At 45.3% G+C, this 22758-nt stretch overlaps 1 protein-coding gene across 1 annotated transcript in view; it reads left to right on the top strand.

The window, feature by feature from the left end:
* The window catches only part of adhfe1 (alcohol dehydrogenase iron containing 1), a 62014-nt gene that overhangs the window by 16971 nt on the left and 22285 nt on the right, over positions 1 to 22758 (top strand). The window contains exons 6-11 of the mRNA XM_084327004.1: positions 3540 to 3736; positions 4031 to 4108; positions 4207 to 4312; positions 6055 to 6207; positions 21770 to 21868; positions 22112 to 22190. Coding sequence (XP_084183130.1) covers positions 3540 to 3736; positions 4031 to 4108; positions 4207 to 4312; positions 6055 to 6207; positions 21770 to 21868; positions 22112 to 22190 — 712 coding nt within the window. The remainder of the gene's footprint in view (positions 1 to 3539; positions 3737 to 4030; positions 4109 to 4206; positions 4313 to 6054; positions 6208 to 21769; positions 21869 to 22111; positions 22191 to 22758) is intronic.

Below are 22758 nucleotides of genomic sequence, written 5' to 3'. Positions count from 1 at the left end.
TCCTGCAGGCTCTGGATTTGCACCTCTTGTTGTATAGAACCTGCAGGGGAGGTAGTGCAATACACGTGGTACGCTCGGCTGAGCGCACCACTCTCTGTAGGGCCTTCTTGTCTTGTGCCGTGCTGTTTCCATACCAGGCAGTGATGTTTCCGGTCAAGATGCTCTCTACAGCTCCTGAGTAGAAGGACTGGAGTATCTTCCCCGATACTCTGAACTTCCTTAACTGTCTCAGGTGGTAGAGGCGCTGTTTCGCCTTCTTTACTACTGTGTCTATGTGTGTTGACCATGTCAGATCCTCTGAGATGTGGACCCCCAGGTACTTAAAGCTGCTCACCCTGTCCACGGTAGCCCCGTTAATCATCAGTGGTGTGTGTGTCTCCTGCTGTCCTCTCCTATAATCCACGATCAGCTCCTTGGTTTTACCAATGTTCAGGAGCAGGCTGTTGTCCTGGCACCAGCGTTCCAGTACCTCAACCTCCTCCCGGTAGGCCTTCTCGTCGTTGTCCGAGATCAGCCCCACCACCACGTGTCGTCTGCGAACTTCACTATGGAGTTGGAGCTGAACTTGGCCACACAGTCGTGTGTGTAGAGTGAGTACAGCAGGGGGCTTAGAACACAGCCCTGGGGGGACCCGATGCTCAGGGTGATGGTGTTGGAGGTCTGACCCCCCACCCTGACCGCCTGGGGTCTTTCACTCAAAGTCCAGTACCCAGGCGCTCAGGGCGGAGCTCAGACCCAGCTCGATCAGCTTGTCCACCAGTCTGGTGGGGACTATGGTGTTGAACGCTGAGCTGTAGTCAATGAACAACAGTCTCACATAGCCCCCCTTCTGACGGTCAAGGTGGGAGAGGGTGCTGTGCAGTAACTGGGAGACCGCGTCGTCAGTGGACCTGTTTGTCCTGTATGCAAATTGCTTAGGGTCCATATCACTGGGGAGGGAGGCACAAATGTGGTCCTTGATCAGCCTCTCAAAACATTTCATGACCACAGAGGTGAGTGCCACCGGTCTGTAGTCATTTGGACATGTTGGGGAGGGTTTCTTCGGTACAGGGATGATGGTAGACATCTTGAAGCAGGCAGGGACCACTGACTCCGCCAGTGATTGATTAAATATGGCGGTGAACACCGGGGCAAGCTGGTTGGCACAGGACTATAGTATATAACAATACTTTACGTAGGGTCGCGCTTATAAGGCGAAAGAATGTGCGTGAGCAAATCAATAACGTAAGTCCATTCTCATATTACGCAGGAGATAATGAATACCACCTGTATCTTAGGAATTATATCTATGGTACACTAGTGAGGCAGCGGGAGATACTGGTAGGGTCCCTCCGGTTGTAAGCCAGCAAGGGGAGAGGATTTGTCGGTAGTAGAGTCTGGGTCAACGAAGAATAGAGAGACTCCAAGTACAGGAGACGGTGCAATAATCTCTTGATCCGCAGACGAATAACAGCTGTTCTCCGTGGCATGCAGCTCCGCATGGAAGAAAGCTAGCCAGCCTCAGGCTTCTGAGAGGCGGGCTCGACGTTGCTCCTCACAGGGTAAATCCCACACAATTGTGGGTGTAGACGATTCTCCGCTCCATCAATTACAGGACCAAAGCAAATATAATCCAGCCGAAAAGGGCTATGCAGTCGTCGGGTAGGTTATCCAGTGTACATGTCCACACGGTCCTCGTCTAGGGCTCCTCGGGTGAAGGCGCCAGGGTAAGCTGCCCAGCCTGGATAAGCACACTAGCTGGTACGAGGAAACGTTGGTGATGCTGGTCACTGTAGAACGGTAGCCGCACGATACACTATACATAAATAGACTATTACTGAATTAATAGAATAGGTCGAACTCGACGGTACAGCGTTAAACTCTGATACTTCAGTTATTAATTCGCACGCGGTCTCAATGCTCTATTTGGGGCCAAACAGGCCATACTTCACCGCACGTTGTATCGTGGGTGAGGCTTCAACTTATTGGGTAACATACTTCTGTATTCACCTGCGCCGTATTTATACGTTAGGTGAACAAACTAGTACCAGCCCTATTCCTGTCTCGTATCCTTGCGCAGAGCCGTTCATGTCCAGGCATGTCGTTGGCGGTGACTTTGAACTAGACCCCGGGGGTATGGCAATGGCGCCTAAGGGACCGCTGTCCAATAGGAGAACGAAATATTATGGTCTGTACTAGGTTAAAGGGATATTCCGTGTATATGTACAAGGAATACACAAGGGATATCAAACGATATACAAATATTATGCAATATATATCAATCAATAAATATATATATTCGGTTTAATCTGATCCTTCGTAACACTAGCAGTGCCACTGTTTGCACCAAACCGCGCGTAGAAGGTGTTGAGCTGGTCCGCAAGGGAGGCGTCGTCGCTCCCCATTGAGGGGGCGCTGACTTTGTAGTCAGTTATAGCCCTCAGTCCCTGCCATGTTCGTTTCTTGTGGAGAGCTGTCTTGAGAACAGTGCAGCTGCAACAGATAGCACTTTAGTGCTAATTTTCTGTAATCCAAAAATATTTTTATTTAATTTTTAATTTTTTTTATAAATCTCAAGGCCCCCCCTGTCATGCCTCTGCGCCCCCCCTGGGGGGCGCGCCCCCCACTTTGAGAAACACTGTCTTAGAGCATGGCGATAGAACGCCTGCCCTGATTCCGACAGTTAAGGTTAGAGTTTGTCTTAGCATGGCGATAGAACGCCAGGTAGTTTGCAGGCTGTTAGACCCGGAAATAGGCGCAGAACTTGCTGTCCCACAATTGGCGCACATGTCACATGACCTGGCCAATCAGAGCGCAAAACTCGAACGCGGAAACGCAGTTCTGTTGTAGAAGGCATACACGCGTCCGGCCCATGGGGACATTAACGTGTGTTGTCGGGCCTTACAAATACATTTGATTTGATTTGAGTTGATATCACAATATGAAAGAATGCAATATCCACATCACATATCACAACATCTGCAAAAATAATCCCAGGCCACAAATAACTACAGTAAATTAGAATCGGTGGGAAACATCGGTAGTCATGGTGACCAACATGTCTAGAGGGTAAGAAGCTGAGGGGAAACATCGGTAGTCATGGTGACCAACATGTCTAGAGGGTAAGAAGCTGAGGGGAAACATTGGTAGTCATGGTGACCAACATGTCTAGAGGGTAAGAAGCTGAGGGGAAACATCGGTAGTCATGGTGACCAACATGTCTAGAGGGTAAGAAGCTGAGGGGAAACATCGGTAGTCATGGTGACCAACATGTCTAGAGGGTAAGAAGCTGAGGGGAAACATCGGTAGTCATGGTGACCAACATGTCTAGAGGGTAAGAAGCTGAGGGGAAACATCGGTAGTCATGGTGACCAACATGTCTAGAGGGTAAGAAGCTGAGGGGAAACATTGGTAGTCATGGTGACCAACATGTCTAGAGGGTAAGAAGCTGAGGGGAAACATCGGTAGTCATGGTGACCAACATGTCTAGTCTGTCAAGAGGTTATTCTCTATGCCACTTAATTCCCTGCTATTTCTTTCTGCATTTATTTGTGTGGCAGCTTCAAGGAGGCCATCGCCTTCGCCAAGAAAGGCGCCTTCGACGTCTACGTGGCCGTGGGAGGCGGCTCGGTCATCGACACCTGCAAGGCAGCCAACCTGTACGCCTGCCATCCCGACGCGGATTTCCTCGACTTTGTCAACGCTCCCATAGGAAAAGGAAAGCCTATTACTGGCGCCCTCAAGCCTCTGATTGCAGGTACTAGAAAAGCCTTGTCTGTTTCAGCTGCTGCCCCAGAGGTGGAGAGGTCTGAGATTAAGGCTAACTGGGTTATAACCTGACCAGGGTTATAACCTGACCCGGCGTATTGTTCCGTTTGCTGCTCATGTCACGGTCAACAGTGCTCAGTTCAGTGTGGATATCTGATGGATGGAGAAATTGTAACATGAGAATTCCACTGATACTGTAAACAATGCTCTGTCTGATTATCATGAATGGTGTCTTTGAGATGTTATTGATGTTAGATTTTAACACACACCTTTTCTCCTCTAGTGCCTACGACGGCTGGAACTGGCAGTGAGACAACCGGTGTTGCTATTTTCGACTTTGAATCACTAAAGGCAAAAACTGGTGTGTATTGTATGTTTAAAAACACATTTGCACCTTTGTAATAGATGAAAGAAATTTTCTTAGCATAGTGAAGAAAATGTCTCTCTTTGGCTGATCAGGCATTGCCAGCAGAGCTATCAAACCAACCCTTGGAATCGTAGATCCTCTCCACACCCTGCACATGCCAGAGAGAGTGGCAGCCAACAGTGGCTTTGATGTGCTGTGGTAAGTCAAGTCAAGTGTTCCTTTCATTAATCCCCTTGGGGAAATGTGTAATATTCATGCTTTGAATATATCATTTACTGTAATATTCATGCTTTGAATATATCATTTACGACAGGCGCGCCAGGCGCACCTTCCTATTATGTATACCTGACAAGGGGTCCTGACAGTCAGTTGGCTGCCAGCCGTGGATGGAGTTACACTCATGCTTAACGAGTACTTACCTTTGAATAAATATCTAAATGCAATCTCCTCGTCCTGAAGATTATTCTATATAAATCGAATACGACAAAATGCAGGTGTCATTGGCGCTTTTCCACTGCATGGTACCTACTCTACTCTACTCTACTCTACTCGGTATTTTCGGTTTTCCATTACCAAAGTACCTGGTACTACCTGGTACCAGGTACTTTTTCGGGTACTTTTTTAGTCCCTGCTCGACTCTGGTTCCAAGCGCGAGCCAAGCGGGTAGAACTGGTACCATAAATGTCACGTGAAAAACTGCAGACCACTGATTGGTCAGAAGAGAGACGCGTCACTGTTTGGAGAGTCTGAACGAAAACCGAGAGCCGCCATCTTGAATGTCTCGCATAGGATTTCATTATGGTTGCAGCAGGCACAAGTTCAATAAACAAACAATACAGTCACTGTGTATTCTGCCTCATTTATTGATTAAACAAAACCGACGTCAACACAATTTGCCACCGAGCGGAGAGTTTAGTCTCGCAAAAAGATCGCTGACTTGTTAAGGCTTAAGCTTATGTTGTGCTGTTTTAGCATGGCTATCGTACATAGCGCGATCAATATAACTCGCTATTGATTGTTTGTATGAGTAACGTTAATGCTAATAGAATAGACACAACGTGAGGTAATCACCATCCATTTTAAACCGGTTATTACCTAATGCTAACGTTAGCAAATAGACGCGACTGGTAACGTTACAGCTTGTTAGCCTAATGCTAACGTTAGCATAGACAGCCTAGCTAACGTTAACGCTTGTAGAATAGACACAATGAGAGGTAACGTTAGCGTTATCAGAATAGACACAACGAGAGTCTCGTTAATGTTGTTATTGATTGATTGATTGAAAACTGTTTTACTCTGGCTTGCGCCTACTAGCTCATGACACGGACATAGCTATGCTGGTGGAGCTCTCACAGAGCTATGGAGCTCTCAGCTGTACACCAGCAGCCCCGCCTCCCCACACGGAGACAAACTGAGTACTTTATTTTAGTACCTGCAGTGGAAAAGGAACGAAGTACCAGGTACCTAAAGCGAGTAGAGTAGAGTAGGTACCATGCAGTGGAAAAGCGCCAATAGTAGCATGGGGAAGTGGGGTGTAGAGGCAGAAAAGATAATAATAGTAATAGTAATAATAGTAATAGTAATAATTGTGAAAAAGGGATTATCTCGCAGGCATTTTTGTCCATTGACTCAAAATAAATGGTCTAAGTCTATAACTACTGTTCATCGTGATTAATCGTGAACCCCAGCAAAAAGAAAAAAAACAGCTTAGCAATTTGTTTTTTATTTTTATTATTTGTAATCTTGTTCACTACTGATCAATTAAAATATGCCGTGATCAGCCCCGATCTTACCGACCCTTGAGACATCCCTAATTTTGAAACTCAATAAGGGATTAAAGTCCTTGTTATTTAGATGGGGGTTTCTTTTGCAGTGTTGTTCAACTTTAATTTGAGTGGACCGCTCCTTTTTAAAGTGCTGTTCCCCTGTCTCCCATGTAGCCACGCCCTGGAGTCTTACACAGCCCTGCCCTACAACATGCGCAGCCCCTGTCCTACTAACCCCATCAACAGGCCCGCGTACCAGGGCAGCAACCCTGTCAGCGACGTCTGGTCCAGACACGCCATGAACGTGGTGGCCAAGTACATGAAGCGGTAGGTAGACGACATGTGATGTTTCACTGCTCCTTCAAACCGCTCCGTCTCTGTAGCTTCCATGATCAGTGGGGATTGGATACCGAGCCCAGCAGAACATTTCTGAATTACTGGGGCGCTAATCTCTATGAACAGATATCTGCTTGATTGCTCTGTTCTGGTTTCCGTTTGTGGTCCGAGTAGTGGGGATGGCATTTGAAATTTGAAATTTGAAATGGATTTTATTGATAGGATAAACCCCTTGAGATTATCTAGTTTTTCGAGGAGGTCCTAAACACAGAGCAACAAGAAAATACAATACATAACACAATACAAGACAATGTGCAATACAAGACAATACAATACAATCATACATACTGACAGAAATGTAGGCGGGGATTTCTACAGGAACATGCTTTGGTTGCATGTGGGGAGTGAAAGAGGTGGAACACATTACAGTAGTTCAAATGTTGTCTGGATGTTGTTTGACTCGTGTTTGATTTAAAAGTCAGATTACACAATTGCCTTTGAATAAATGACATCAGTTATTTGCTAATCGGATAGAAAACTATTACCGGTGTACAGAAGAGGAAGTCTTGGCCCGGATATTAGGAATCAGAAGCGAGCCAAAACGTTGACCGTTGCCCCCAGAGGCTAAATCGTGGTCTGTTAAAAAAAAGAAAAGAAAAAATGATAGCTAACGAGTTCTGAGATTGCTGGGAGAAGATGACTCCAAAAAGCAACTTGCGTAATCCGGTTCTCTGATTAGCATGATTGAGTGTCTCACTATGGGAAGGCCTCCAGTGTGACCTCATCAGAAGCTCCAATGACATTATGCCAGCCTTGATTGGCTGATTGATTGATTGATTGAAAACTTTATTAACAGATTGCAGAATGGGTACAATACAGTACAGCTCAATACACACAATTGTTAAGGGGATGCAGACCAGAGAAAGACTTTCGTCTTGTTTACATCAGGGTCCCCCATTTTCAATTCATCAGGACATATATGACATACAGACATACAGATAGACAGTACTGCTACATCTATACATTTATGACATACCAGATTTGCAAATACAGTACTGTCCAGAAAAGGGAGTATATACATTTGACGTAAAAACTGTACATTGGAGGAGGTTGGGGGGGGGGGGGGGGGGTGTTGGGTAGGAGGGGTTGGGGGGGGGAAACACTGTACAACTGTACAAGCAAAACTGTACATTGGAATATTGACAACCATACTAGGTAATTTACTGTACATTGGAGGGGTTGGGGGGGGGGGAACACTGTACAAACAAGCAAAACTGTACATTGGAATATTGACAACCATACTAGGTAAATTACTGTACATTGGAGGGGGTTGGGTTAGGACATTTACAGGGGCCAGTTTCGAATTGCAGTCTCCCGTAGGTCTTCCTTGAGAGTGGTTTTGAAAGTGGGTAGTGATTCACATTCCTTTACAGCTTTGGGTAGGGCGTAGGGCTGCAACGATTAGTCGACATAATCAACGACGTCAATTATAAAAAAATCGTCGACGAGGAATTGTTGCGTCGATTAGTCGTTAAAAAAAATATTATTATTATTATTATTATTTTAATTTTTTTGCACTACCTATCTTTTTTTTTTTTTTTTTTTTTTGGTCTTTTTCCCCCTCCATTTTCCTCCGATTTTCTCCCCATCCCAATGTTAGTCGTATGCCAATTCCCAGTCCCTTCCTGGTCGCTGCGCACTTACCCCCCACAGTCGGATCATCTGGGAGAGTGGAGGCTACCACGTGCTTCCTCCGACACACGTCCAGCCAATCACCGCTTCTTTTCACCTGGCAGCGCGGATTCTCATTGAGAGGGCGTAGCGTGTGGGAGGACCACACTATCCCCCTCACGTCCAATCCGCGCTTAGCAGGCGCCCCGACCGAACTGTAGGAGTCGCTGTTTACAACGACCCGGACCCACCCCGCCAGCTTCTCCCACCCTCTGATACAGCCAATTGTATCAGTGCAGACGGCCAGCCAAGCTGGTGACAACCCCGGAGCTGTGAGCTGGATTCGAACAGGCAAATCCAGCTCAGCTCCGGGGCTGGTGACGAACGCAATCTCCGCTCGGCCACCTAACCGCCCTGCACTACCTATCTTTGTGAAAGTGGCTTCTCAGCTCTGGTCCAGCTGAAGACTTCTTAGCTTAACATAACAGACCGACAGTACGTTTGGGGGAACTAATGGGATAACTGGGGATGTTTTGGTCCTGACGAGTCTCAAAGTCTGGGGTGATGGTAGACAAAGCAACTCTGAGGTCATGCTCAATGTCCAATCTGTTCCTCTGCTCTGTCTTCAGCTGGACCAGAGCTGAGAAGCCACTTTCACAGAGATAGGTAGTGCAAAAAAAAATAAAAATTATAAAAAAAATATATACTTTTTTTTTTAATATAATTTTTTTTCGATTAGTCGACTAATCGAAGAAATAATCGACAGATTAGTCGACTACCAAAATAGTAATTAGTTGCAGCCCTAGTAGGGCGTTCCACATTGATGTGGCATAATTGCAAAACGTGTTTAGTCCCTTGTTTGAGCCGAATCTGGGTTTGACATGATTTGTGGAGCTCCCTCTGGTGTTGTGATCGTGGTATTCACTGATTTTTGGGAAGTATTTTGACATGTACATGGGTACCTTGGTCGTGTAGTGTATCTTGTAGACCAGGCCCATTGCAAGTTGCTGTAATCTGTCGTCTACTCTAAGCCATACTAGGTTGTCAAAGTGGGCAGGGGTGAGGTGTGTTCTAGGAGTAAGGTCAAGCAGTAGTCTGACCAGTTTGTTTTGAGATGTTTGTAATTTTGTTTTTAGCGCCTTTGAGGTGCTTTGGTACCATGAGGTGCAAGCATAGTCGTAGTACCCTTGAATGAGTGCTCCTGCCAGAGTCTTCAGGGTATTCTTGTTTACCAGAGAGGAGATCCGGTACAAGAATTGGTTGACTTTTTTTATTACATTGGATGCCATTTTGTCACAGGAAAGATTAGCCTCTAGGATGGAACCCAGGTAGGTAATTTCATCTTTCCTTGTGACAATATTGTCACCCACTGTAACTGAGAAGCCGTCGGTCTTGCTGAGTTTGTTATTTGAACCGAAGAGAATGGATTCTGTTTTGCCCATGTGTAATGATAGTTTGTTATCAGCGAGCCATATGCAGATTTTGCCTAGTTCCGAGCTGAGGGTTTTTTCAACCTGTAACTTGTTCTTGTCAGAGACCAGCAGGGCTGAGTCGTCCACAAACAGGAACAAGTTGCAGTCACAAGCTGACGACATGTAATTTGCATAAATGATGCGCACATCAGGGAGGAATGGAACCCTCCTCCCAATAAAAAGGGCTGACATTGTACCAGTTGTCATTCACAACAAACTCACCTTCCATAGAAAGGAGGGTGGTAGGCTTGGGCGGTATAATTTTTTTCACACCGTCATACCTTGCTGACATAATACTCCGGTATACGGTATATGACGGTATGACTTTCATTTTCATCAGCGTTTTACCGTTTATTTGCTTGCTCCACCAGTGCACAACAACACACACGTCAACTCTCGTTACCACAACGCTTTATGGTATTTTCACAGCACTGTCGCAACATTACCGTAAAACGTGAACACCTCCTCCTGTGTGTAGACAACCAGCTCTGCGTGTGCTCGCTCCACTAGTGAGGACTGGTCTCGCCCTCTTCTGGCGCGTGTGTGCACTAAGGCTGAGCCCGAACGTTCGAACGTTCGTTCGTTCATTAAGCTGACATTCGGACTTTAATTAATGGGTTTGAACGTTCGGTGAAAAAAAATAAAGCAGACGCAACGACGGTGAGGCGATGTGAAGCGGCGCGTCCCCCGAGTCGCTCGGCTCAACCAGTATGGTCTCTGCCGGGCTGTTGCTGGATACTCAACCAGAGCTCTAGTCTCAACCAATGCAATAGAACAATTTTGATTGAATGACAGGCGATTCTGCCAATTACGTCACACCGCTTGCACCCGCCTCTGCTGTTACCACCAATCGGCAAGCATTTATTCTTTTTTTACTTCCGGCAATGCCGCCATTGATCTGCTTGAGAGAAGCATTAACGTAGCGTTAGCTCCCCGCCGAGGAAGTAAAAGTCGTAACAAGGTTTCCATAGGTGAACCTGCGGAAGGATCATTAATGAATACCAGCCTTTTTCGGCCACGAAGCGCGAGCTTCATGGCGGGAGGTGGTTGCGTTGGAAACAACTCTGGCCGAGGCGGCAGGCGTGTTGGGAGCCCGGCGGGGAGGCGCCGGTGTCTCTCTGTCTCTCTGCCGTCCCCCGTTCCGAGGTGACGGTGGAAGGAGCCGAGGCGCGCGCCTCTCTCCTTCCCGTCGACCAAGAGTGAATACCTGTTATTGAACGTGTAACACTAACTATATAACGTTAATGCCACAAAGCGAATGCCTTTGTTTATCTAGCCCCTTACGTTTATCTAGCCCCTTACCTTAGGAACTTTGATGCAGTACTCAGTAGCTTGTTTATTTTCTTCTGAGTGCTTTGTTTAATTACATGTTAACATGAACAGCCACCACTGTAAACGACATGTTTTTTCACCAATAGATTATGCAATGCCGCCCTCCGTAGGATCTATAATACAAAAAATAAAAAATTATATAAAAAAAATAAAAAAATTATATAAAAAAATAAATTTATTAACACTTTGGCTTCCTAAGGTTAAATTCATGATATACCATAGATTGCCAGCGCTATTTGTCTATGGAGAAAGAAAAACTTTTTAAATTCTATTGCTACATTGCCATTATTAGGGCCCATTCAAAGTCCTATATGTATTGTTCATTGTGTAGCAACGTTAAACTTTTTCATTCACATATTCATAGTAAAAGTAAAGTATGGTCTAATGTATAAGTATGTTTTCATCTCTTTCTGCAGCTTTCTCCAGAACGTGATATATAGCCCCAAATGCATTATATTGATGATGAAATACAGTTTGATGGCAATCAGCGCAATATAAAAAATTCCAACTAGACGTACTTCTAGAAGTTACTACACGTCATCTGATGTTGACCGGATGGGCGAGGGGGCGTTTATAATTCCGTGGGCAGCGTTATACCAATCATCTAATGTGGGTCAAATGTTGATAATAGCAGTTAGTATCGAAGACGGTAACGTTACACGCTCAAACTCACCCCAGTCCCCGCGCGCCGTTGGGCGATCATCGTAGAGTAGAAATTCTATCATTATGGGATGGCGATTTACCCGGTCCATCTCCAGCTTGTATAATGGTATATACGTCCAAATCATGTTGTTTATCGAGTTATTGGCAATCGATCGCTATGTAGCGTGACGAGCCAGAGTCACGGGACATGTACCGAGTGGCCGGAAGCAATACGGACGTCTAGCACAACCTCTATGGCACATCCTGTTTAAGCGATTGCGCCGATCGGCCACCAGATGGCGCTCCTGAACCGCCAGAGAGCTCAGTGGGTCCTGCTGGTGGATCTCAGGCCAGCGGAGGGGACATATGAATCCGATCGCAGATTTTTGAAATATTGATATAAGGACGACGTAAAGCGTCCTCCGGCAACTTGAGCATGGCCGGGAATGACGTCTAAAGACGGTTCCCGGCACCCAAAGTGTTAAAAAATTTACAAAAAACGAACGTTCGAACGTTCGTTCGATAAACCCTGGCGAACGTTCGAACCCTAAAAACAGGGTTCGGGCTCAGCCTTAGTGTGCACTACAACCAACCACTGTCAAAACTCCGTTTCAGTGTGAAACGCATATTATGTGATTTTGACGGTATTGATTTTCAATACCGTCGGGATTTCTAAATACCCTGGTATACCGTAATACAGTCATACCGCCCAAGCCTAGAGGGTGGTCTGGTGAGACACTCACTCATGCTAATCAGAGAACCGGGTTACGCAAGTAATCTAAAGGTCTGGATCGCTGGGCAACAAGACGGACGAGCTCTCAGTCCTGGTGAACAACCAACATGAGTACAAGGAAGCTAGCGTATTGTTCTTCACAGAATCTTGGCTGAACGATAACATCCTGGACAGCACTATTGAACAAGAGGGCTTTACGGTGGTGCGCGCTGACTTGGATAAGCAAAGCGGCAAGAGGCGAGGCGGAGGGCTTGTTGTCTTTGTTATCTTTGTTAATTCCAGCTGGTGTCATCCTGGGCACATCTATTCCCCCGACATTGAACTATTGGCACATGACTCTTTTTCTCCTCACACCTCTTCTGCATGGATGTAACCGCAGCTCCGAAGAGGCCCTGAGGGACTATAGCAGTGTCGAGGAGCTCCTCTTTCTCCTTGGTCATCAGGTTGGTGAGGTTGAGCCAACTAGCTCTCTCCTTAAGAACCATCAGACCCATGGCTCTACCTGTAGCCTGTGAAGACGGATGACGTGGTCTGTGGTAACACAGATTTCCTCCCACAACCTGGTGTCTGGCTTGGCAGTCATGTCCTCTTCCAGCTCAGCTTATAGGCCATAAGGACAGAGGAAGCATTCAGAGCTCTAGCCAACAGGGCAGCCGCCTTGTAGCACTTGTCAGTAAGGCTGGATTGTAACCGGTCTGTTTTGGAGGGGAGTGACAGCACAGAGGAAGACGGTGAGGTCTTCGGGTGAAGGTGGGTGGCAACCAGTGGCTCCACAGGGGGCATCCACTGGTATTACCACAAGGGCAGGCTCGCACCTGAGGTTCATCCTCCTTGGAGGACGTTTTAGGCATAGCCATGGTTATTTACTGACGTTGTGGACAGCGACTCCTACAGGTCGGTTGGTGCGCCTGTACAGCAGAATCGGGAAGCAACGGGGGCAGCGTGAGCCTCCCTCGCGTTACTCCTCGCTGCTGAGAGATCGCGCTGTACAGGTGAAAAGATGCGACAGCTGCCTCCTCGTGTACCGGAGGGGACACGTGATGCAAGGCTTGGTCCTCACTGCAGCCGACCAGTGGGAGGCATAGTCTAGCAACGTTCGAGACAGGGGAGGGGAGAATTGGCGAGGTGAAATTGGGATGGGAGAAAAATAGAAAAAAATAAGGAGAAAAAGTGGATACAAAATAAATAAAGGGTACTTATAAACCAATTAAGAACAGTATTACTACTGTTCGTGAACTAGCAGGTAAACCATACAATAGGGAACGAAGCGCCTGGTGACCAAGTTGTGTGCTCGAGTCTTTGGACAGTTAAGGACCGGTACCCAGGCACAGTTGTCAGGCTTCTGTGAGAAGCGAGAAGAGGTTTTTGAATGACGACTGACGACAGTCTTTCATATTGGGAGGAGGGTTCCATTCCTCCTTGATGTGCGCATCATCAATGCCAGCCAATCAGGACTGGCATAATGTAATTGGAGCTTCTGATGAGGTCACGCTGGAGGTGTTCCCATAGACCTCTGCACTTCCGCGTTACATTGAGCTCATGGAGGAGAGAGCGGGGAGAGAAAATGAATGAATGTGGATGAGTGCCTTGACATTAAGTGGTTGTAGCTACGGCTGTGGGGGTGCTGGAGACATGATCCAACAGACTTTTATACGCCTGAGTCTCCTGAACACGGAGCGACCAATCCAAGTTGATCAGCAGCACATTCATTCATTTTCTCCCCCCGCTCTCTCTCCCATGATTTCAGAATACCGGAAGTGTTGCAGTGGTCTATAGTGAGACACGAAACAAAAGCTAGGAAAGAGAACCATCCACGCTATGGACAGCATTTTTTTTTTAAACTTAAATTTTTTATTAACAGTTATTTAGACAGACAGCACTTACAAAAAATAAATAATAAAAAATGAAGAAACTAGCATCACAATAAAAACAAAAAGAAAAAACAGTGCACATAAATATTTACATGGGTATCACATGGTTAGTTGTCTGGTTCCCCTACTGTTGTTTTCTAGGTATTTGATATAAAGGTTGATTGTGTATCTCCCTTAAACAGGCATAAACAGGTAAATCCTACTCAAAGACGATAAATGCTGACTAAGGTTTGTATGTGTGATCTGGGTCCAGAGACCCTCCTTGAGCTTCTTTCTTCCCTTCTCCTTCGTCCTTTTTTTTTTTTTTTCTCTTGTTTATTAACTTTCACTTTGCCTTTTGGTTCACCCATACACAAACCACCTCATCCCTGAATATTTAATATCACACCGTTAAACAGACATAAATAATAAGGTATAAAAGCATTCAGCACTTGTAATATCCCAAAAACAAAATAGAAAATATTAACTAAAGTACAGGTGTGTGACATGGGTTCATAGACCCTGCTTGAACATCTTTCCTCCTTTACCCTTCGCTCTCTTGTGTTGCATTTGGTTCTTCCTCTGTGATGTCGTTCTCGTTCCTTTTATAATCCTCCCACTTTCCCCATCTTTCCCCAAATTTCTCTTCCTGTAACCTCAGCATGTGTGTTATCCTTTCCATATCCTGTATTTCTTCCACTATTCCTACCCATTTTGCTATTGTCGGTGGGTCTTCCTTGTACCACAGTCTCGTTATTGCTTTTCTGGCCGCTATCAACATTATCTTTATTAAATATTTGTCCCCCCCTTGTATTCCCTCGTGTGTCAGGTCTCCTAAGTAAAGCACCAGTCCTGTTTGTGGTAGCCCGTATCCTAATATTCTGATCATTGCTTCCCCTATCTCCTCCCAATACCCCTTCAGCTTCTGACATCCCCAGAATATGTGCGTGTGATTTGCCCCCTCCTTCCCACACATCCTCCAGCATGCTTTTTGTGTTGGTGCATATTTTCCCTTCAGCTCTGGGGTTATAAAGAATCTGATTATGTTTTTCCATCCAAATTCTTTCCATATTCTCGATCCTGTTGTTGAATGTTGTACCTCACATATGTTCCCCCATTCCTTCCCTGTTATTCCTATCTCTAGTTCTCTCTCCCATTTCTCCCTTATATAATCGGTCGTGTGTCCCTTGCTGGTCATTATAGCCCGGTATATTGCTGATATTACTCTTCCTTGCCCCCCTTTGTATGCCCATACTATCATCTTTATTATTCCATTCTGTTCCTCGTCTTTGGCCCCCCTTATTTCTTTGTTGTAGTAGTCTCTAACCTGTAGATATCTGAAGTGGTCCCTGTTTTCTAGTCCAAATTTCTCCTTTAATTTTTGTAGTGTCCGCATTTCTCCCTTCTCTATCATTTTGCATATTGCTGTTGCCCCCCCCCCTCTCCCACCTTCTGAATCCATGGTCTAACCTCCCTGGTTTGAATCTCTTGTCATGTGCTACCCATCTCAGGACCCCTGACTGCTTCTCCAATTTGTGTGTTTTTACTACTCTGTTCCATATGGTCAAGGTGCATTTGGTGATTGGATCTAATAGTCCCTCTTTTTCTTTAAATAGTTCCCTATCCCCCACCAGAGCTTGTACCTTGTATCCCTCCCCTTCTTTTTCAATGTCTTTCCATCTTGCCTCATATCTGTCGTTACACCAGCACGTCACTGCTCTCAGTTGTGCTGCATAGTAATAATCTTGTAGGCTGGGTACTGCCATCCCTCCCTCTTCCTTTGGTAGTTGTAGTGTTTTATATCTGACCCGTGGTCTTCTCCCCGCCCATATGAACCTCGATATCAGTCTGTCCCACTCCCTGAATTGATTGTGGTATTTGTATGGGTAGTGACTGGAATAGGTACAGTAACCTTGATAGTATGTTCATTTTAATGACCTCTATTCTTGAATTGAAGTCCAAGGGCATTACTGTCCATCTCTCTAGGTCTCTCTTTATGTTCTGATTTATCTGTGTATAATTCGCCTCAAACAGTTTCTCCACCCCTCTTGTGATGTTCACCCCTAAGTATTTAATCTTGTCCATGTCCCATCCATGTCCCATGTCCATGTCCCTAACTTTCTCACTTTATATGTATGTGTTGTGTCTGTCCACTATGTTTGTTGACTTGTTATCTCCCCCCCCCCCTTATGTAAAGCGACCTTGGGTCCTCTGAAAGGCGCTATATAAAACGAAGTATTATTATTATTATTATTATTATTATTATTATTATCTTATCCCGTACTGTTCTCTAATTTCCGTCGTTGGAGAATAGTTCCATGCTAAGGTCTGTGTCTTTGTCACGTTTAGTTTGTATCCTGAGTAGTGGCCATATTCCTTCAGTAGATCCATCAGTGCCGGGAAGCTCTTTTCTGGTTGCCTCATGTATACTATCACGTCGTCTGCAAATAGGCCTAGTTTATATTCCGTTCCCTTTATCCTTACTCCCTTGATGTCCTCGGTCTGTCTGATCAGTTGTGCCAGTGGTTCTATGAAAACGGCGAAGAGCGTCGGTGAGAGACAACATCCCTGTCTGGTAGCCCTCTCTAATCTGATTCTATCCGTCAAGCTGCCATTCACCTTAACCCTCGCTGTCGGTTCTTGATAGCAACTCTAGCTTCTCCAGATATGTTTCTATTTCCTCTTCTCCCGCTGCTTTTGGCTGTGTGTATAATTTCTCATAGTATTCTCTAAATGTCCTCTCTATTTCAGCTGGGTCCCTCAATATTTCATTAGTCTTTGTATCCCTTATTGTGTGTATCGTGTTCAACTTCTGTTGCGTTCTAATTCTCCTAGCCAACAGTCTGGTCGCTTTTGGTCCCCCTTCATAGTACGTTTGTTTCATGAACCTCGCTTTCTTTTCTATTTCCGTCAATAATTCCCTATTTATCCTGGCCTTTACTTCTTTGATTTCTCCGAGCGTTTCCTGTTCTTTTGATATCTGGTGTCTCCCCTCTAGCTTCTTCAGCTTCCCTATCAGATTGTGATATGTCTCCGTTCTGGCCTTCTTCAGCATTGCTGTTTTTTCCATCAATTTCCCCCTTATCACTACCTTCAGTGTGTCCCATAGAATGTTCGGGTCTACCGCCCCGTTGTCATTTTCTTCCTTATATCTGGCTATCTCCTCCTTGATCTGACTCACCACCCCTTTGTTATTTAATATTCCTACATTTAGTCTCCAAATCGTGTTCCTCCGTCTCCCTTCTAGATCTACTGTCAGATATATGGCACTGTGATCCGATATGTCCGCTACTCCTATACTGCTCTCCCGTGCTCTGTAACTGTCCCCCATCGTCATCAAAAAGTAGTCTATTCTCGCATATGTCACGTGTGGGTGTGAGTAATGTGTGTATTCCCTGTCCATGGCGTGCATCTCCCTCCAAACGTCTGTAATTCCCATTTCCGTCATCTGAATATTCATATCTACTGATGGGCGCCCGTCCTTTTCTAGTACTCGTGGTGTCTAGGTCGTGATTCAGTACTACGTTAAAATCTCCCGTACATATCAATATCCCTTCTAGTTCCAACACTATCATGTCAAAAATGGTCTCATATAAATCCCTCTCACTCTCTGGGGGTGCATAAACATTTACTAACGTAACCATTTGGCCCTCCATTTTCCCCTTCACCAGAACAAACCTTCCCTCCTTGTCTCTTACTTCCTTGATCAATTCAAATTTGACTGTGTTTTTGATTAACGTGATTACTCCTCTCCTCGGGTTTTGTTCAAAGGAACTATAGTATGCATTTTCATATCCAAATCTCTTCAGTTTCTCATGACCCTGTGCTACCAAATGTGTCTCCTGCAGAAAAATCACTTCCATCTCACTTTTTTTACATTTCAACATCACTTTGCCCCTTTTTATCGCATTATTCATTCCATTAACGTTTAACGACATCATTTTTATACCTTTAACCCTTGTCATCTTTCTTCTTCTTTCGTCTGTCAGTCCCCCCCATGTCACACTCATTCCCCCCTCCGGTTGGAGCCTCCGCTCTCTTCACCGAATACATATAGTGATTAACATAAATAAAAAACATAAACTTTACATAAAGTGCTCCCAAGGCGTTCGGGGGGTCCCTGTGTCCCCCCCTGTCCCCTGCTGGTGGGTGAGGGGTAATTGCCCTCCTAACGAGGGGCCCCCTCCTGACGGCTTGGGGGTTTGAAACCCTTGCCCCCAATCGCTCGTCATATTTGTCCAGCTTTCTTACTGTTTTTTTTTTTTGCTTTCGAGCTCCTGGTCAAAAGCGCTCTGTCCTTCCTTTTGATCAAAGACCCTCTTTTCTTGGTCCCTCTCAATGTGACTCATATGTTTCATTGTCCCTCCTTCCTCCCATATCCGTGTGCGGTGTCTCCCGTGAACCCCTTATTATTTTCTTTTCCTCTCCTCTATTTTCTATGTGATGTCCATTTATCCCCTTAATCCCTCCCAACTGTGTTACTCACAGCATGTGTCTATATATCTGTTTCAGTATGTTCTGTGTCTCGCCTATCAAACCTAGTTATATTTCCATTTATTTCCTCCATCAGCTTGTGTATTATGTGTCCATGTATACGTTACGTTCATTTATATATCCTGCCTCTACCTGGGAATGTGTGCTTATGCGTATGTTATTTCAGTTTCTATACTTTGTCTCTATTTGAATAGTTTTTTCAATCTCTTGTGCGTGTACTCATCCGTTCGTCTCCTCCCGCCTCCTCTCCGTCTGGCCTCCTCATCCGTCTCCGTCCTCGCTCCGTCACGTTTCACCTCCGCCTCCTCCTCTCTCCTCCCTCCTGTTTCGGTCTCCCACTCTGATCCACCTGCGGGCTCCCTCCAATCTCTGGTGCAGGCTCCGCGTCTGTTCCTCCCGCCGCCTTCCTTCTCCGTCCTCCGACATCCTCATCCCTCGCCGTCTCATCTCTCGCTCCGCTTCTCGTGCCGTCGCGTACATCACCGCCCCTTCCTCCCAGTGAATCCTTAGCGAGGTCATGGGTGACTGGAATCTCATTCCGCTTTCTTTCAGGGTTTTCTTCAGTCCCGCGTAGGACCTGCGTGTTATCGCTACCGCTGTCGAGTAGTCGTGATCAAATGATAGTCTTTTCCCTTTGATTTCAATCTTCTTGGTCCACGCGGTTCTGAGTACCAATTCCTTAACCTCGAATCTCAGAAAGTTAATAATCACCGCCCTCGGAGGTCTGTCCGATTGTGGTCTCGGAGCCAACGCCCTGTGGGCCCTCTGTATCTCCATTTTTTCCAGTCCCGTTTCCTTCATTTGTTCTTTGATAAGCTTTTCCACATATAGGGTCACCGATTCCCCTTCGACTCCTTCTTTCAGTCCCCATATTCTGATGTTATTTCTCCGTGACCTCCCCTCCATGTCCGACATCTTTGTCTCCATCTGTTCTTGTTTCTGAATCACACATGTTAATACCTCGTGTATCTCCGTGTTCCATTCCTCCGCGTGTGATGTCCTAGTCTGTAACTCGGTCACGTTTCTGTTCTGTTCCGCCATCTTCTCCTCCACCCTTTTGATTTCTGTATTCATTTCACCTCTGAAGTCCTCCTGTTCCTTCTTCAATTCCTCCCGTAGCTTCCCAATATCATTCCTTATCGTGTCCGTGTTCAGTTTTATCGCCGCTGTTATGTTCTCCAGTATCCCGGCCTGCATGATCACGGCCCATCCTGGCATTCCCGTGTCTGCCTCAGCGGTACCTCCCCCTTCTTTCGCCTGGCTTTTCTCGGCTTCGCTTCAGGGATTCTGTTTCTTCAAATTCTCTCCTTCTCGTATGTTCTCCATTTCTATTTCCTTCACAATCGTTGTCTCTTCCTTACTTCTCGTGAGCATTTTCCTTTTTAATTACTTTTCGGGTCTTTTTTTATCCGTTTTTTCACTCATTTGACCAGGAGCTCTATCGCACGTGTGTTACCCATCTGCTCTCATACCGGAAGTCGCTATGGACAGCATTTATGTCAAAAGACCGATAAGAAAAGTGAAAATTAACCTAATGTACAATATATCATCATTAAATGCAGTCTTTCTTGGGTCACTGGAATGAAATAACCTTTCAGTCTCTTGGTCCTCCATTGTGTCTGCCTTTAACAGAGTCCAGCAGGCAACACCTCACTCTCTCTATGGAGGGGGTGGTAGAGCAGTCCAGGATGGTCTAGGTCTCCTGGTGACTCGTATTTTTCATTGTTTTTAATACATTCCTGATTCCTCTGTCTTCCTCCCTCATCTGCTCTGCCTCAAATGGTCACACTCATATAATAATGTATGTAATTGCTGCTGAATACAAACTAAAGGAAACAGCCTCAACTCTAGGAATGAAGATCAATAGGGTAAAAACCAAGATTATGAAAATCAACACAAAGTGCCAGCAAAACATTGAACTAGAGGGAGAGGCCATCGAAGAAACTAACTCCTTTACGTACCTTGGGAGCGTAGTAGATACAGCGGGTGGCACAGAAGAAGACATCAGAGTGCGAATCGGAAAAGCAAGAACGGCATACAACCTACTTGGTCGAGTATGGAGGTCTCGCGAAATAAAAACCAACACAAAGCTGAGGATCTTTAACTCCAATGTTAAATCAGTCCTCCTGTATGGCTCGGAGACCTGGAAGACAACCGTAGGGCTGAATCAGAAAGTACAGTCCTTCATAAATTCCTGCCTCCGCCGCATTCTAAGAGTGAGATGGCCAAATGTCATTACAAATCTGGACCTGTGGGAGCGCACAAAACAACTACCCCCGCCAGAAGAAATAAAGAAGAGAAAGTGGATGTGGATAGGCCATACCCTGAGAAAGGAAGACACAAACATCACCCGGCAAGCCCTACCTGGAAAGAGGAAACGCGGCAGGCCTCGAAACACTTGGCGCCGTTCTTGGGAAGGGGAAATGAAAGAGGCTGGACTGGGATGGCACAACATCGTTCGGGAGGCCAAAAACCGTGCAACATGGAAAGAAATCGTCAGTGGCCTATGCTCCGCAGGGAGTGCAAAGGCTTAAGTCAAGTAAGTCACTCTACAGAATACATCAGCTATGAACACGTACAGTATCTAGACCTATAAAATGTTGTATCCTTCTCATTATGTGTTACTCATAAAAACCTACAAGCTCCTCCCATTAGAGTTAAGACTTTAGGTTCCATAGGACACCACTTTTTCAGCTGGCAGCGTTCGAGGGAACCTAGTTGTTGCTAGGTGACTATTGAAAACTCGCTGGAAGCGTGGTGCTCTTTCGCTTAAATATTTTCAACTTTAGCGTTCAGCGCTTCACTGCTTAGCTTAGCTCTCATTCGCTGTCGGGAAGGTGCAATAGAAAAACAAAACCAGTGCTGAATAATGAATGAATCAATGAATTTATTCACACACACACACACGCACACACACACACACACACACACACACACACACACACACACACATGATATATTACATGTACATATCTTCATGTGAAACAACAACGACTCAATTGTGTGCATGTGCCAGGTCTCCCAAGAAGATATTTGAAGCTTTTGGAGGGAGCCTGTCACAAATATAGACAAAAAATAAACAACAAAAACAAAAACAAAACATACAACGTGGGTAGGCTTACACACCTACCTACTAACTGACATACAACATAGATACATAAATACAGACAATTTATATACCTAAGTTATGATTCTATTTAGAGATATGATTTAAGCAGTTCCTCTTTCAGTGATTTTTTGATAGACAGGTCTCCTATGGACAAGACTTTAGTCTCTCACATAATGGAAATTTGAATTGTCCCAGATTGGACACATAGGGGGCTCTGCATTATTCAACCACATGTTTGCTGTCTCTTCAGGGCCGTGAGAGATCCAGAGGACGTAGAGGCCCGGGCCAGCATGCATCTGGCCAGTGTGTTCGCTGGGATAGGATTTGGAAACGCTGGAGTGCACTTATGGTAAAACACAGCAGCACTTAGAGTAAGAGTATAGTAGTCCTACATACGAGTACACACAGTAGGCCTACATAAGAGAACTCGAGAAATATTAGGAATGTCTGACCACTGTCAAGTGTGTCTGACTCTTAACCACCAAAATTCTAATTCTCAAATTGATTTCAATGAGGAATGCTAATCATTTCTAGGTTAACTGATGGACAAACATAGATGAGATTTGTAAGACATTTGTTTGTCTTTTTTCAGTCATGGGATGTCCTATCCTATCGCTGGCAATGTGAAGACATACATGGCTAAAGGCTACAATGTGGACCATCCTGTGGTGGTAATGGTTATTTCTGCTTCACCATAAATGATAACCAAGGAGTAGAGCTGCCGCGGTATTGATATTTTCCTTACCGCACAAATTTGCGAAATATTTCCTACCGCCGCGGTTATTACCGCACAGTGCGCAAAAAAAAAGAAAAAAAAAGTTTGAATGCATTTTTTTTTTTTTTTTGTAGTCTACTCTTATAGCCTGCCTCTAGTCTAATGGCGCTTTTCCACTGCATAGTACCTACTCGACTCGACCCGCTTTAGGTACCTGGTACTTCGTTCCTTTTCCACTGCAGCCAGGTACTACTCCGTTTGTCTCCGTGTGGGGATGCAGGCGGGGCCGCTTGTGTACACTGAAAGCTCCGTGGGCATAGCCATGTCCGAGGGCTTGCAGCAAGCCAGAGTTTAACACAGTTTCAATCAATCAATCAATAACAACATTAACCAGACTCTCGTTGTCTATTCTGCTAAAGCTAACGTTACCTCTCATTGTGTCTATTCTACCAAGCAACCCGGGTTTAACGTTACCTCTCGTGTATATCTGCTGACGGTAGTATTAGGCTAATAACAACAACCAA

The sequence above is a fragment of the Notolepis coatsorum genome (assembly GCF_963971535.1).
Source record: "Notolepis coatsorum genome assembly, chromosome: 13".
NCBI classification, from domain to species: Eukaryota; Metazoa; Chordata; class Actinopteri; order Aulopiformes; family Paralepididae; genus Notolepis; species Notolepis coatsorum.
Note: the sequence above shows the minus strand (reverse complement) of the source record. Positions and strands in the feature narration are given on the sequence as shown.